This window comes from Oncorhynchus kisutch, linkage group LG30, assembly GCF_002021735.2.
Source record: "Oncorhynchus kisutch isolate 150728-3 linkage group LG30, Okis_V2, whole genome shotgun sequence".
Lineage (NCBI taxonomy): Eukaryota > Metazoa > Chordata > Actinopteri > Salmoniformes > Salmonidae > Oncorhynchus > Oncorhynchus kisutch.
The window spans coordinates 42,088,105-42,103,104 of record NC_034203.2 but is presented as its reverse complement, the minus strand read 5'-3'; the positions used below and the strand labels follow the sequence as shown (position 1 = coordinate 42,103,104).

The window sequence follows — 15,000 nt, the reverse complement described above, 5'->3', positions numbered from 1 at the left end:
TACGGAGCAATGTAGGACAGGGATACAGGACAGGGGGACAGGACAGGGGGACAGGACAGAATCAATAACATACGGAGCAATGTAGGACAGGGATACAGGACACGGGGACAGGACAGGGGGACAGGACAGAATCAATAACATACGGAGCAATGTAGGACAGGGGGACAGGACAGGGGGACAGGACAGGGGGACAGGACAGGGGGACAGGACAGAATCAATAACATACGGAGCAATGTAGGACAGGGGGACAGGACAGGGGGACAGGACAGGGGGACAGGACAGAATCAATAACATACGGAGCAATGTAGGACAGGGGGACAGGGGGACAGGACAGGGGGACAGGACAGAATCAATAACATACGGAGCAATGTAGGACAGGGGGACAGGACAGGGGGACAGGACAGGGGGACAGGACAGGGGGACAGGACAGAATCAATAACATACGGAGCAATGTAGGACAGGGATACAGGACAGGGGGACAGGACAGGGGGACAGGACAGGGGGACAGGACAGGGGGACAGGACAGAATCAATAACATACGGAGCAATGTAGGACAGGGGGACAGGACAGGGGGACAGGACAGGGGGACAGGACAGAATCAATAACATACGGAGCAATGTAGGACAGGGGGACAGGACAGGGGGACAGGACAGGGGGACAGGACAGAATCAATAACATACGGAGCAATGTAGGACAGGGATACAGGACAGGGGGACAGGACAGGGGGACAGGACAGAATCAATAACATACGGAGCAATGTAGGACAGGGGGACAGGACAGGGGGACAGGACAGGGGGACAGGACAGAATCAATAACATACGGAGCAATGTAGGACAGGGGGACAGGACAGGGGGACAGGACAGGGGGACAGGACAGAATCAATAACATACGGAGCAATGTAGGACAGGGGGACAGGACAGGGGGACAGGACAGGGGGACAGGACAGAATCAATAACATACGGAGCAATGTAGGACAGGGGGACAGGACAGGGGGACAGGACAGGGGGACAGGACAGAATCAATAACATACGGAGCAATGTAGGACAGGGGGACAGGACAGGGGGACAGGACAGGGGGACAGGACAGAATCAATAACATACGGAGCAATGTAGGACAGGGGGACAGGACAGGGGACAGGACAGGGGGACAGGACAGAATCAATAACATACGGAGCAATGTAGGACAGGGGGACAGGACAGGGGGACAGGACAGGGGGACAGGACAGGGGGACAGGACAGAATCAATAACATACGGAGCAATGTAGGACAGGGGGACAGGACAGGGGGACAGGACAGGGGGACAGGACAGAATCAATAACATACGGAGCAATGTAGGACAGGGGGACAGGACAGGGGGACAGGACAGGGGGACAGGACAGAATCAATAACATACGGAGCAATGTAGGACAGGGGGACAGGACAGGGGGACAGGACAGGGGGACAGGACAGAATCAATAACATACGGAGCAATGTAGGACAGGGATACAGGACAGGGGGACAGGACAGGGGGACAGGACAGGGGGACAGGACAGAATCAATAACATACGGAGCAATGTAGGACAGGGGGACAGGACAGGGGGACAGGACAGGGGGACAGGACAGAATCAATAACATACGGAGCAATGTAGGACAGGGGGACAGGACAGGGGGACAGGACAGGGGGACAGGACAGAATCAATAACATACGGAGCAATGTAGGACAGGGATACAGGACAGGGGGACAGGACAGGGGGGACAGGACAGAATCAATAACATACGGAGCAATGTAGGACAGGGGGACAGGACAGGGGGACAGGACAGGGGGACAGGACAGAATCAATAACATACGGAGCAATGTAGGACAGGGGGACAGGACAGGGGGACAGGACAGGGGGACAGGACAGGGGGACAGGACAGAATCAATAACATACGGAGCAATGTAGGACAGGGATACAGGACAGGGGGACAGGACAGGGGGACAGGACAGGGGGACAGGACAGAATCAATAACATACGGAGCAATGTAGGACAGGGGGACAGGACAGGGGGACAGGACAGGGGGACAGGACAGAATCAATAACATACGGAGCAATGTAGGACAGGGGGACAGGACAGGGGGACAGGACAGGGGGACAGGACAGGGGGAGAGGACAGGGGGACAGGACAGGGGACAGGACAGGGGGACAGGACAGAACCAATAACATACAGAGCAATGTAGGACAGGGGGACAGGACAGGGGACAGGACAGGGGGACAGGACAGGGGGACAGGACAGGGGGACAGGACAGGGGGACAGGACAGAACCAATAACATACGGAGCGATGTAGGACAGGGGGACAGGACAGGGGGACAGGACAGGGGGACAGGACAGGGGGACAGGACAGAACCAATAACATACGGAGCAATGTAGGACAGGGGGACAGGACAGAACCAATAACATACAGAGCAATGTAGGACAGGGGGACAGGACAGAACCAATAACATACGGAGCAATGTAGGACAGGGGGACAGGACAGGGGGACAGGACAGGGAACAGGACAGAACCAATAACATACGGAGCGATGTAGGACAGGGGGACAGGACAGGGGGACAGGACAGAACCAATAACATACGGAGCAATGTAGGACAGGGGGACAGGACAGGGGGACAGGACAGGGGGACAGGACAGAACCAATAACATACGGAGCGATGTAGGACAGGGGGACAGGACAGGGGGACAGGACAGGGGGACAGGACAGGGGGACAGGACAGAACCAATAACATACAGAGCAATGTAGGACAGGGGGACAGGACAGAACCAATAACATACAGAGCAATGTAGGACAGGGGGACAGGACAGGGGACAGGACAGAACCAATAACATACAGAGCAATGTAGGACAGGGGGACAGGACAGGGGGACAGGACAGAACCAATAACATACAGAGCAATGTAGGACAGGGGGACAGGACAGGGGACAGGACAGAACCAATAACATACAGAGCAATGTAGGACAGGGGGACAGGACAGGGGACAGGACAGAACCAATAACATACAGAGCAATGTAGGACAGGGGGACAGGACAGGGGGCCAGGACAGGGGGACAGGACAGGGGGCCAGGACAGGGGGACAGGACAGAACCAATAACATACGGAGCAATGTAGGACAGGGGGACAGGACAGGGGGACAGGACAGGGGGCCAGGACAGGGGGACAGGACAGAACCAATAACATACGGAGCAATGTAGGACAGGGGGACAGGACAGGGGACAGGACAGAACCAATAACATACAGAGCAATGTAGGACAGGGGGACCGGACAGGGGGACAGGACAGGGGGCCAGGACAGGGGGCCAGGACAGAACCAATAACATACGGATAGTAGGGGTGGTATACAGAAGATAGTAGGGGTGGTGTTCAGAAGATAGTAGGGGTGGTATACAGAAGATAGTAGGGGTGGTGTTCAGAAGATAGTAGGGGTGGTATACAGAAGATAGTAGGGGTGGTATACAGAAGATAGTAGGGGTGGTATACAGAAGATAGTAGGGGTGGTGTTCAGAAGATAGTAGGGGTGGTATACAGAAGATAGTAGGGGTGGTGTTCAGAAGATAGTAGGGGTGGTATACAGAAGATAGTAGGGGTGGTATACAGAAGATAGTAGGGGTGGTATACAGAAGATAGTAGGGGTGGTGTTCAGAAGATAGTAGGGGTGGTGTTCAGAAGATAGTAGGGGTGGTATTCAGAAGATAGTAGGGGTGGTGTTCAGAAGATAGTAGGGGTGGTATTCAGAAGATAGTAGGGGTGGTGTTCAGAAGATAGTAGGGGTGGTATACAGAAGATAGTAGGGGTGGTATACAGAAGATAGTAGGGGTGGTATACAGAAGATAGTAGGGGTGGTGTTCAGAAGATAGTAGGGGTGGTGTTCAGAAGATAGTAGGGGTGGTATTCAGAAGATAGTAGGGGTGGTGTTCAGAAGATAGTAGGGGTGGTATTCAGAAGATAGTAGGGGTGGTGTTCAGAAGATAGTAGGGGTGGTATACAGAAGATAGTAAGGGCGGCAGGGTAGTGGTTAGAGTGTAGAGGCGGCAGGGTAGCCTAGTGGTTAGAGTGTAGAGGCGGCAGGGTAGCCTAGTGGTTAGAGTGTAGAGGCGGCAGGGTAGCCTAGTGGTTAGAGTGTAGAGGCGGCAGGGTAGCCTAGTGGTTAGAGTGTAGAGGTGGCAGGGTAGCCTAGTGGTTAGAGTGTAGAGGCGGCAGGGTAGCCTAGTGGTTAGAGTGTAGAGGCGGCAGGGTAGCCTAGTGGTTAGAGTGTAGAGGCGGCAGGGTAGCCTAGTGGTTAGAGTGTAGAGGCGGCAGGGTAGCCTAGTGGTTAGAGTGTAGAGGCGGCAGGTAGCCTAGTGGTTAGAGTGTAGAGGCGGCAGGGTAGCCTAGTGGTTAGAGTGTAGAGGCGGCAGGGTAGCCTAGTGGTTACAGTGTAGAGGCGGCAGGGTAGCCTAGTGGTTAGAGTGTAGAGGCGGCAGAGTAGCCTAGTGGTTAGAGTGTAGAGGCGGCAGGTAGCCTAGTGGTTAGAGTGTAGAGGTGGTAGGGTAGCCTAGTGGTTAGAGCGTTGGACTAGTAACCGGAAGGTTGCAAGTTCAAACCCCCGAGCTGACAAGGTACAAATCTGTCGTTCTGCCCCTGAACAGGCAGTTAACCCACTGTTCCTAGGCCGTCATTGAAAATAAGAATTTGTTCTTAACTGACTAGTTAAATAAAGGTAAAATAAATTAGTGAAACACCAAGTAAAGACATCAAATGATGAAGATATCCTCATTCTACAATGTAGAAAATCGTCCAAATAATCAATCAATCAATCATTCAATGGATCAACAGTGAATAGTACCTGTTGGTGCTGTTGGTGTGGCTGTTGATGTCTCTGTACACCACAACATACTGCAATATCTTCCCGTTCCTCTCAGACAGCGCTGGGGGATCCCACGCCAGCTGGGTGGTCGACGTGGTCAACCTAAAACGCTAGCGTGGGTTAGTAGGTGCACGCTGCCTATTGGCTGTCGGCAATCTAGTCCTACGAGACGGGACTTCGTTTAAACACCCCCCCCTTCATTATTCACAGACTCAGATATAGAAGTACAAGGTGTATTCTTTCTAGCGGATATTGGTATCACACACAACACACACACACACACAACACACACACACACAATAAATCAATCGATACGTAATTGTCGTAAAGAGCGCAAATATTTCAAAAAGATTGTTGATGCAAGGACACAGCCGGACTGACCATGATGACTGAAACAGAGCAAGGGCTTAAAGGCCATTTGGTACCAGAAGTGTCCAAAACTTCAGCAGACCTTCGACTGCATGAAAGATGGCAGTTACAACAACTGTGCCAAGTTCTGTAAAGTAGATAGCCATGTTTTGGCAGAGCTGCAGCACTCACATCTACTCACGGAGAGCAGACACACACACACACACGCACACGCACACACACACACACACGCACACGCACACGCAGGTACGCACCCTGTCACGCAGAGTTTTAAGGGGTACCCGCTGGGCACGTCTTCTTGCGTGCTGATCTCCTTGACATAGGCCTCTCCGGTACCGGCGCGGTTCAACGCACTCAGCCGGAACACGTAGGTGGCGCCCTTGAGCAGTCCGGTGACGGTGTGGTGGTCGACCGTCCGTTTGAATTCCCGTGAGGTGTACGCCTGGATAATATTAAAGTGGATTTTTATTTTTGGGCAGTAAATAATACACAGTGTCTTCAGAAAATACTCAGACCCCTTGACTTTATTTCACATTTTCACAATAAAAATCCTCAGCAATCTACACACAATACCCCATAACGACAAAGCAAAAAACAGGTTGAGACATTTTTGCAAGTTTATTAAAAATAAAAACAGAAATACTTTATTTACATAAGTATTCAGACGCTTTGCTATGAGACTAGAAATTGATCTCAGGTGCATCCTGTTTCCATTGATCATCCTGGAGATGGTTCTACAACTGGATTGGAGTCCACCTGTGGTAAATTCAATTGATTGGACATGATTTGGAAAGGCACACACCTGTCTATATAAGGTGCCACAGTTGACAGTGCATGTCAGAGCAGAAACCAAGCCATGAGGTCGAAGGAATTGTCCGTAGAGTTCCCGAGACAGGATTGTGTCAAAGCACAGATCTGGGGAAGGGTACTAAAACATTTCTGCAGCATTGAAGGTACCCAATAACACAGTGGCCTCCATCATTATTAAATGGAAGAAGTTTGGAACCACCAAGACTCTTCCTAGAATTGGCCGCCCGGCCAAACTGAACAATCGGGGGAGAAGGGCCTTGTTCAGGGAGGTGACCAAGAACCACATGGTCACTCTGACAGAGCTCTATAGTTCCTCTGTGGAGATGGGAGAACCTTCCAGAAGGACAACCATCTCTGCAGCACTCCACCAATCAGGTCTTTATGGTAGACGACTCTAAGCACACAGCCAAGACAATGCAGGAGTGGCTTCGGGACAAGTCTCTGAATGTTCTTGAGTGGCCCAGCCAGAGCCCGGATTTGAACCCGATTGAACATCTCTGGAGAGACCTGAAAATAGCTGTGCAGCGATGCTCCCCATCCAACCTGACAGAGATGGAGAGGATCTGCAGAGAAGAATGGGAGAAACTCCCCAAATACAGGTGTGCCAAGCTTGTAGCGTCATACCCAAGAAGACTCAAGGCTGTAATTGCTACCAAAGGTGCTTCAACAAAGTACTGAGTAAAGGGTCTGAATAATTATGGAAATGTGATATTTCTTTTTGACATTTTTTATACATTTGCTTTAAAAAAAAGATATGTTTTTGCTTTGTCATTATGGGGTATTGTGATGTCATTATGGGGTATTGTGATGTCATTATGGGGTATTGTGATGTCATTATGGGGTATTGTGATGTCATTATGGGGTATTGTTAATGTCATTATGGGGGTATTGTGATGTCATTATGGGGTATTGTGATGTCATTATGGGGTATTGTGATGTCATTATGGGGTATTGTGATGTCATTATGGGGTATTGTGATGGCATTATGGGGTATGGTGATGGCATTATGGGGTATTGTGGTGTCATTATGGGGTATTGTGATGTCATTAAGGGGGTATTGTGATGTCATTATGGGGTATTGTGATGTCATTATGGGGTATTGGGATGTCATTATGGGGTATTGTGATGTCATTATGGGGTATTGTGATGTCATTATGGGGTATTGTGGTGTCATTATGGGGTATTGTGATGTCATTATGGGGTATTGTGATGTCATTATGGGGTATTGTGATGTCATTATGGGGTATTGTGATGTCATTATGGGGTATTGTGATGTCATTATGGGGTATTGTGATGTCATTATGGGGTATGGTGATGTCATTATGGGGTATTGTGGTGTCATTATGGGGTATTGTGGTGTCATTATGGGGTATTGTGATGTCATTATGGGGTATTGTGATGTCATTATGGGGTATTGTGATGTCATTATGGGGTATTGTGGTGTCATTATGGGGTATTGTGATGTCATTATGGGGTATTGTGATGTCATTATGGGGTATTGTGATGTCATTATGGGGTATTGTGGTGTCATTATGGGGTATTGTGATGTCTTTATGGAGTATTGTGATGACATTATGGGGTATTGTGGTGTCATTATGGGGTATTGTGGTGTCATTATGGGGTATTGTGATGTCATTATGGGGTATTGTGGTGTCATTATGGGGTATTGTGATGTCATTATGGGGTATTGTGATGACATTATGGGGTATTGTGGTGTCATTATGGGGTATTGTGATGTCATTATGGGGTATTGTGATGTCATTATGGGGTATTGTGGTGTCATTATGGGGTATTGTGATGTCATTATGGGGTATTGTGGTGTCATTATGGGGTATTGTGGTGTCATTATGGGGTATTGTGATGTCATTATGGGGTATTGTGATGTCATTATGGGGTATTGTGATGTCATTATGGGGTATTGTGATGTCATTATGGGGTATTGTGTGTAGATTAATGAGGGGAAAAAACAAAAAATTGAAATAATTTCAGTATTAGGCTGTAACGTAACAAAATGTGGGAAAAGTCAAGGGGTCTGAATACTTTCCGAAGGCACCGTATATCAATATCATGAGCCTTTGATCTCAGAGAATAGTACTGAAAGCAGTAATTAAAGGGGAAGTTGAAACCCGAACCAACGATTACAGCTCCTCCTGGCCTATAGGCTACTTTCACGGTGAGGAAGTTGGAGCCATAAACATCAAGTTCAAAATACCAAAACCTTCCTTTTAAAAACATTTATTTCCAAAGTGGTCCTAGGACCGTATTCAGAAATCGTCTCTGTGCTGGTCTAGAATCAGGTCCTCCCTTATCCATGTTATCATATTCATTATGATCTAAAGGGCCTAAACTGATCCTAGATCAGCAACTCTGGAGATGCTTCATGAATACAGGATGGTAAAAGACATCTACCGTGTCCTCTCGGAGTCTGTACTGCAGCTGATAGCCCATCATTTCTCCCACCATGTCTTTAGGAGGCTGCCACTGGATCAGGGCGGTGTCACTGTTAGTGGTGCTGATCATCATGGTGGGGCGACCCGGGACTGGGGGGGGGGGGGGTAAGAGAAGATATATGAGGTAAGCTTCATACAAACAAACATTAAACAACATTCTCTCTGCAGAACATCTGAGTTCTCCTCCTGCTTCTATATAAACACCCTGCCAAGCTTCGTGTGTTAGATGTCATCACCCCCCCCCCCCCCCCCCCCCCAGTGGCCAGTAACAGTATCTCACCCCCCCTAGTGGCCAGTAACGGTATCTCACCCCCCTTAGTGGCCAGTAACGGTATCTCTCCCCCCCTAGTGGCCAGTAACGGTATCTCCCCCCTAGTGGCCAGTAACAGTATCCCCCCCCCCCTAGTGGCCAGTAACGGTATCCCCCCCCCCCCCTAGTGGCCAGTAACGGTAACCCCCCCCCCAGTGTCCACTAACGGTATCCCCCCCTAGTGGCCACTAACGGTATCTCACCTGCTCCGGTGGTGGTGATGACTTTAGCTTTGCTGCGCGCCCCGTCTCCCTTGGTTGTGTAGGCTGCCACGGTAACAGAGTAGGTGGTCTCGGAGTGCAGACCAGTGATGGTGGCCTCCTGAGAGAAGCAACATATGGTCATGGGTTAGGGGTCAAGGGTTAGAGGTCAGGGGTTAGAGGTCGACCACGCAGACTGTGTGTGTGTGAGCGACACGTTCGCCTTACTTCATATATCCAAAAACGCCACCCCCTTAGACAAGAATGCATCGACACACAAACACACACACACACACTTATTTGCTTAAGCTTGGCACACACACACACAGACCTTTCTCCATCCACCTACAGTGTAACGGTATCTCACCCCCCCAGTGGCCAGTAACGGTATCTCTCCCCCCCCTAGTGGCCAGTAACGGTATTCCCCCCTCCCCTAGTGGCCAGTAATGGTATCTCCCCCCCTAGTGGCCAGTAACGGTATCTCTCCCCCCCCTTAGTGGCCAGTAACGGTATCTCTCCCCCCCCCTAGTGGCCAGTAACGATATCTCCCCCCCTAGTGACCAGTAACGGTATCCCCCCCCCCCTAGTGACCAGTAACGGTACCCCCCCCCTAGTGGCCAGTAACGGTATCTCCCCCCTAGTGACCAGTAGCGGTATCTCCCCCCTAGTGGCCAGTAACGGTATCTCCCCCCCTAGTGACCAGTAACGGTATCCCCCCCCCCCCCTAGTGGCCAGTAAAGTATCCCCCCCCTAGTGGCCAGTAACGGTATCTCCCCCCCTAGTGACCAGTAACGGTATCTCCCCCCCTAGTGACCAGTAACGGTATCCCCCCCCCCCCCCTAGTGGCCAGTAAAAGTATCCCCCCCCTAGTGGCCAGTAACGGTATCTCCCCCCCTAGTGACCAGTAACGGTATCCCCCCCCCCCCCCCTAGTGGCCAGTAACGGTATCCCCCCCCCCCCCTAGTGGCCAGTAAAAGTATCCCCCCCCTAGTGGCCAGTAACGGTATCTCCCCCCCTAGTGACCAGTAACGGTATTCCCCCCCCCCCTAGTGGCCAGTAACGGTATCCCCCCCCCCCAGTGGCCAGTAACGGTATTCCCCCCCCCCCCACCCCCTAGTGGCCAGTAACGGTATCTCCCCCCCCTAGGGGCGTTTGATGCAAATTCAGAAACATTGAATAAATGTATTTTCCATCACCACTGACGTCTAAAATGGAGAAAGGTTTTTTTTTTTTTTTAGAAGGTACTGTGTCTGTCACCATAAAGCACTTCGCCAAACACACACAAACCCAGAGAAACAAACAGAGGAACCAGAACTGAACAGGGCCCCGTGTGTCAGTGGTCATACCTGGGTCATGTTCAGTAGGGCACAACGTATCAAAACATTTATATGACCGGAACAAACCGGAAACAGAAAACACTGACACACACACACAAGGTGGACCGGAACAAACCTGAAGCTTTGGAACTGCAGCGAGCGCACACACAAAGACACACACACAGACACACACACTCAGACACACACACAGACACACACACTCAGACACACACTCAGACACACACACACTCACACACACACACTCAGACACACACACACACAAAGACACACACTCAGACACACATACACTGACACACACGCACACAGACACACACACTGACACACACGCACACACACACACACTCAGACACACGCACACACACGCATGCACGCACGCCTGTGTCTGAGTGTCTTTGTCTCTGTGTGTGTCAGTGTGTGTGTGTGTGTCTGTGGGTGTCAGTGTGTGTGTGTGTCAGTGTGTGTGTCTGTGTGTGTGTGTGTTTCTGAGTGTGTGTGTGTGTGTGTGTGTGTCTGTGTGTTTAGCTCTATCAAGCCTGCAGTCTTCCTCTCGTATTCTCTCACTGTGATATTTGCCTTTAATGCCGTTTCTCTAACTAACGGTTTAATTTCCTAATCACGGAAGAACATTTAACAGTCTATATAAACCTGGAGAGTGTTTTTACAGTCGTTCTAAGTTGTCTCTCTGTGCTCCCTCATCAACTATAAAGAGAGACTGGAGGAGACCAGAGAGAGAAAATTGTGAATTTTCAGAAAACCTTTTAACTTTTATAGAGGAAATGTACAATTACTGAAATCACACAGAATTACTTTTTTACTGCCTGACTCAGTGATCTGGGCTGTCTGGGGAAGGCACATGGGGTTTCTGATGGCTGTTTAGCTAAAGGATTTGCTCTACCTGCTACGCTGGGACCGAGAGACTGAAGAACAGCTTCTATCTCAAGGCCATTAGACTGCCAAACAGCCATCACTAGCCCAGAGAGGCTTCTGCCTACATGGAGACCCAATCACTGGACACTAACAAATGGATCAGGAGTCACTTTAAACAATGATACTTAAAAAATACTGCCACTTTAATAATGTCTACATATCCTACATTACTCATCTCATATGTATATACTGTACTCTATACCATCTACTGCATCTTGCCTATGCCGCTCGGCCATCGCTCATCCATATATTTATATGTACATATTCTCATTCAACCCCTTTTAGATTTGTGTGTATTAGGTAGGTAAGTGTTGTGGAATTGTTACATTATTTGTTAGATATTACTGCATTGTCGGAACTAGAAGCACAAGCATTTTGCTACACTCGCATTAACATCTGCTAAACATGTGTATGTGACCAATAACATCTGCTAAACATGTGTATGTGACCAATAACATCTGCTAAACGTGTGTATGTGACCAATAACATCTGCTAAACGTGTGTATGTGACCAATAACATCTGCTACACATGTGTATGTGACCAATAACATCTGCTAAACATGTGTATGTGACCAATAACATCTGCTAAACGTGTGTATGTGACCAATAACATCTGCTAAACGTGTGTATGTGACCAATAACATTTGATTTGGACCTAATGCTTTAAGTAACACTAAAGGATATCAGTGACACACACACACACACACCCACACACGTAGGCTAGGTGCCTGTGTGTGTGTGTCCGTGTGTGTCCGTGTGTGTGTGCTAGCGCAGTCAATATGTGTCGGTCAGTCAATATGAGCAACATAAGGTATGTTATAAAATACAGCATATGAAAGAAGTGCGTTAAAGGGATGATGATAGACGGATGATAAAGGAGTGAGTTAAAGGGATGATGATAGATGGATGATAAAGGAGTGAGTTAAAGGGATGATAGACGGATGATAAAGGAGTGAGTTTAAGGGATGATAGACGGATGATAAAGGAGTGAGTTAAAGGGATGATAGACGGATGATAAAGGAGTGAGTTAAAGGGATGATAGACGGATGATAAAGGAGTGAGTTAAAGGGATGATAGACGGATGATAAAGGAGTGAGTTTAAGGGATGATAGACGGATGATAAAGGAGTGAGTTAAAGGGATGATAGACGGATGATAAAGGAGTGAGTTAAAGGGATGATAGACGGATGATAAAGGAGTGAGTTAAAGGGATGATAGACGGATGATAAAGGAGTGAGTTTAAGGGATGATAGACGGATGATAAAGGAGTGAGTTAAAGGGATGATAGATGGATGATAAAGGAGTGAGTTTGAGGGATGATGATAGATGGATGATAAAGGAGTGAGTTAAAGGGATGATGATAGATGGATGATAAAGAAGTGAGTTAAAGGGATGATGATAGATGGATGATAAAGGAGTGAGTTAAAGGGATGATGATAGATGGATGATAAAGGAGTGAGTTTAAGGGATGATAGATGGATGATAAAGGAGTGAGTTAAAGGGATGATGACAGATGGATGATAAAGGAGTGAGTTAAAGGGATGATGACAGATGGATGATAAAGGAGTGAGTTAAAGGGATGATGATAGACGGATGATAAAGGAGTGAGTTTAAGGGATGATAGATGGATGATAAAGGAGTGAGTTTGAGGGATGATGATAGATGGATGATAAAGGAGTGAGTTAAAGGGATGATGATAGACGGATGATAAAGGAGTGAGTTAAAGTGATGATGATAGATGGATGATAAAGGAGTGAGTTAAAGGGATGATGATAGACGGATGATAAAGGAGGGAGTTAAAGGGATGATGATAGACGGATGATAAAGGAGTGAGTTAAAGGGATGATGATAGACAGATGATAAAGGAGTGAGTTAAAGGGATGATGATAGACGGATGATAAAGAAGTGAGTTAAAGGGATGATGATAGACGGATGATAAAGGAGTGAGTTAAAGGGATGATGATAGATGGATGATAAAGGAGTGAGTTAAAGGGATGATGATAGATGGATGATAAAGGAGTGAGTTAAAGGGATGATAGACGGATGATAAAGGAGTGAGTTTAAGGGATGATAGACGGATGATAAAGGAGTGAGTTAAAGGGATGATAGACGGATGATAAAGGAGTGAGTTAAAGGGATGATAGACGGATGATAAAGGAGTGAGTTTAAGGGATGATAGACGGATGATAAAGGAGTGAGTTAAAGGGATGATAGACGGATGATAAAGGAGTGAGTTAAAGGGATGATAGACGGATGATAAAGGAGTGAGTTAAAGGGATGATAGACGGATGATAAAGGAGTGAGTTTAAGGGATGATAGACGGATGATAAAGGAGTGAGTTAAAGGGATGATAGATGGATGATAAAGGAGTGAGTTTGAGGGATGATGATAGATGGATGATAAAGGAGTGAGTTAAAGGGATGATGATAGATGGATGATAAAGAAGTGAGTTAAAGGGATGATGATAGATGGATGATAAAGGAGTGAGTTAAAGGGATGATGATAGATGGATGATAAAGGAGTGAGTTTAAGGGATGATAGATGGATGATAAAGGAGTGAGTTAAAGGGATGATGACAGATGGATGATAAAGGAGTGAGTTAAAGGGATGATGACAGATGGATGATAAAGGAGTGAGTTAAAGGGATGATGATAGACGGATGATAAAGGAGTGAGTTTAAGGGATGATAGATGGATGATAAAGGAGTGAGTTTGAGGGATGATGATAGATGGATGATAAAGGAGTGAGTTAAAGGGATGATGATAGACGGATGATAAAGGAGTGAGTTAAAGTGATGATGATAGATGGATGATAAAGGAGTGAGTTAAAGGGATGATGATAGACGGATGATAAAGGAGGGAGTTAAAGGGATGATGATAGACGGATGATAAAGGAGTGAGTTAAAGGGATGATGATAGACAGATGATAAAGGAGTGAGTTAAAGGGATGATGATAGACGGATGATAAAGAAGTGAGTTAAAGGGATGATGATAGACGGATGATAAAGGAGTGAGTTAAAGGGATGATGATAGATGGATGATAAAGGAGTGAGTTTAAGGGATGATAGATGGATGACAAAGGAGTGAGTTTGAGGGATGATGATAGATGGATGATAAAGGAGTGAGTTAAAGGGATGATGATAGATGGATGATAAAGAAGTGAGTTAAAGGGATGATGATAGATGGATGATAAAGGAGTGAGTTAAAGGGATGATGATAGACGGATGATAAAGGAGTGAGTTTAAGGGATGATAGATGGATGATACAGGAGTGAGTTTGAGGGATGATGATAGATGGATGATAAAGGAGTGAGTTAAAGGGATGATGATAGACGGATGATAAAGGAGTGAGTTAAAGTGATGATGATAGACGGATGATAAAGGAGTGAGTTAAAGGGATGATGATAGACAGATGATAAAGGAGTGAGTTAAAGGGATGATGATAGACGGATGATAAAGAAGTGAGTTAAAGGGATGATGATAGACGGATGATAAAGGAGTGAGTTAAAGGGATGATGATAGATGGATGATAAAGGAGTGAGTTTAAGGGATGATAGATGGATGACAAAGGAGTGAGTTTGAGGGATGATGATAGATGGATGATAAAGGAGTGAGTTAAAGGGATGATGATAGATGGATGATAAAGAAGTGAGTTAAAGGGATGATGATAGACGGATGATAAAGGAGTGAGTTAAAGGGATGATGATAGATGGATGATAAAGAAGTGAGTTTAAGGGATGATAGATGG

At 47.3% G+C, this 15,000-nt stretch overlaps 1 protein-coding gene across 9 annotated transcripts in view; it reads right to left on the bottom strand.

Annotated features, from left to right (window-relative positions):
- LOC109882246 (receptor-type tyrosine-protein phosphatase F) overlaps positions 1 to 15,000 on the bottom strand; it is a 195,715-nt gene that overhangs the window by 103,302 nt on the left and 77,413 nt on the right. For all 9 annotated transcript variants that reach the window (XM_031810278.1, XM_031810286.1, XM_031810285.1 and 6 more), the window contains 4 exons: positions 8,995 to 9,112; positions 8,441 to 8,571; positions 5,476 to 5,663; positions 4,832 to 4,954 (listed from right to left, as the gene is read on the bottom strand). In XM_031810278.1, coding sequence (XP_031666138.1) covers positions 4,832 to 4,954; positions 5,476 to 5,663; positions 8,441 to 8,571; positions 8,995 to 9,112 — 560 coding nt within the window. The remainder of the gene's footprint in view (positions 1 to 4,831; positions 4,955 to 5,475; positions 5,664 to 8,440; positions 8,572 to 8,994; positions 9,113 to 15,000) is intronic.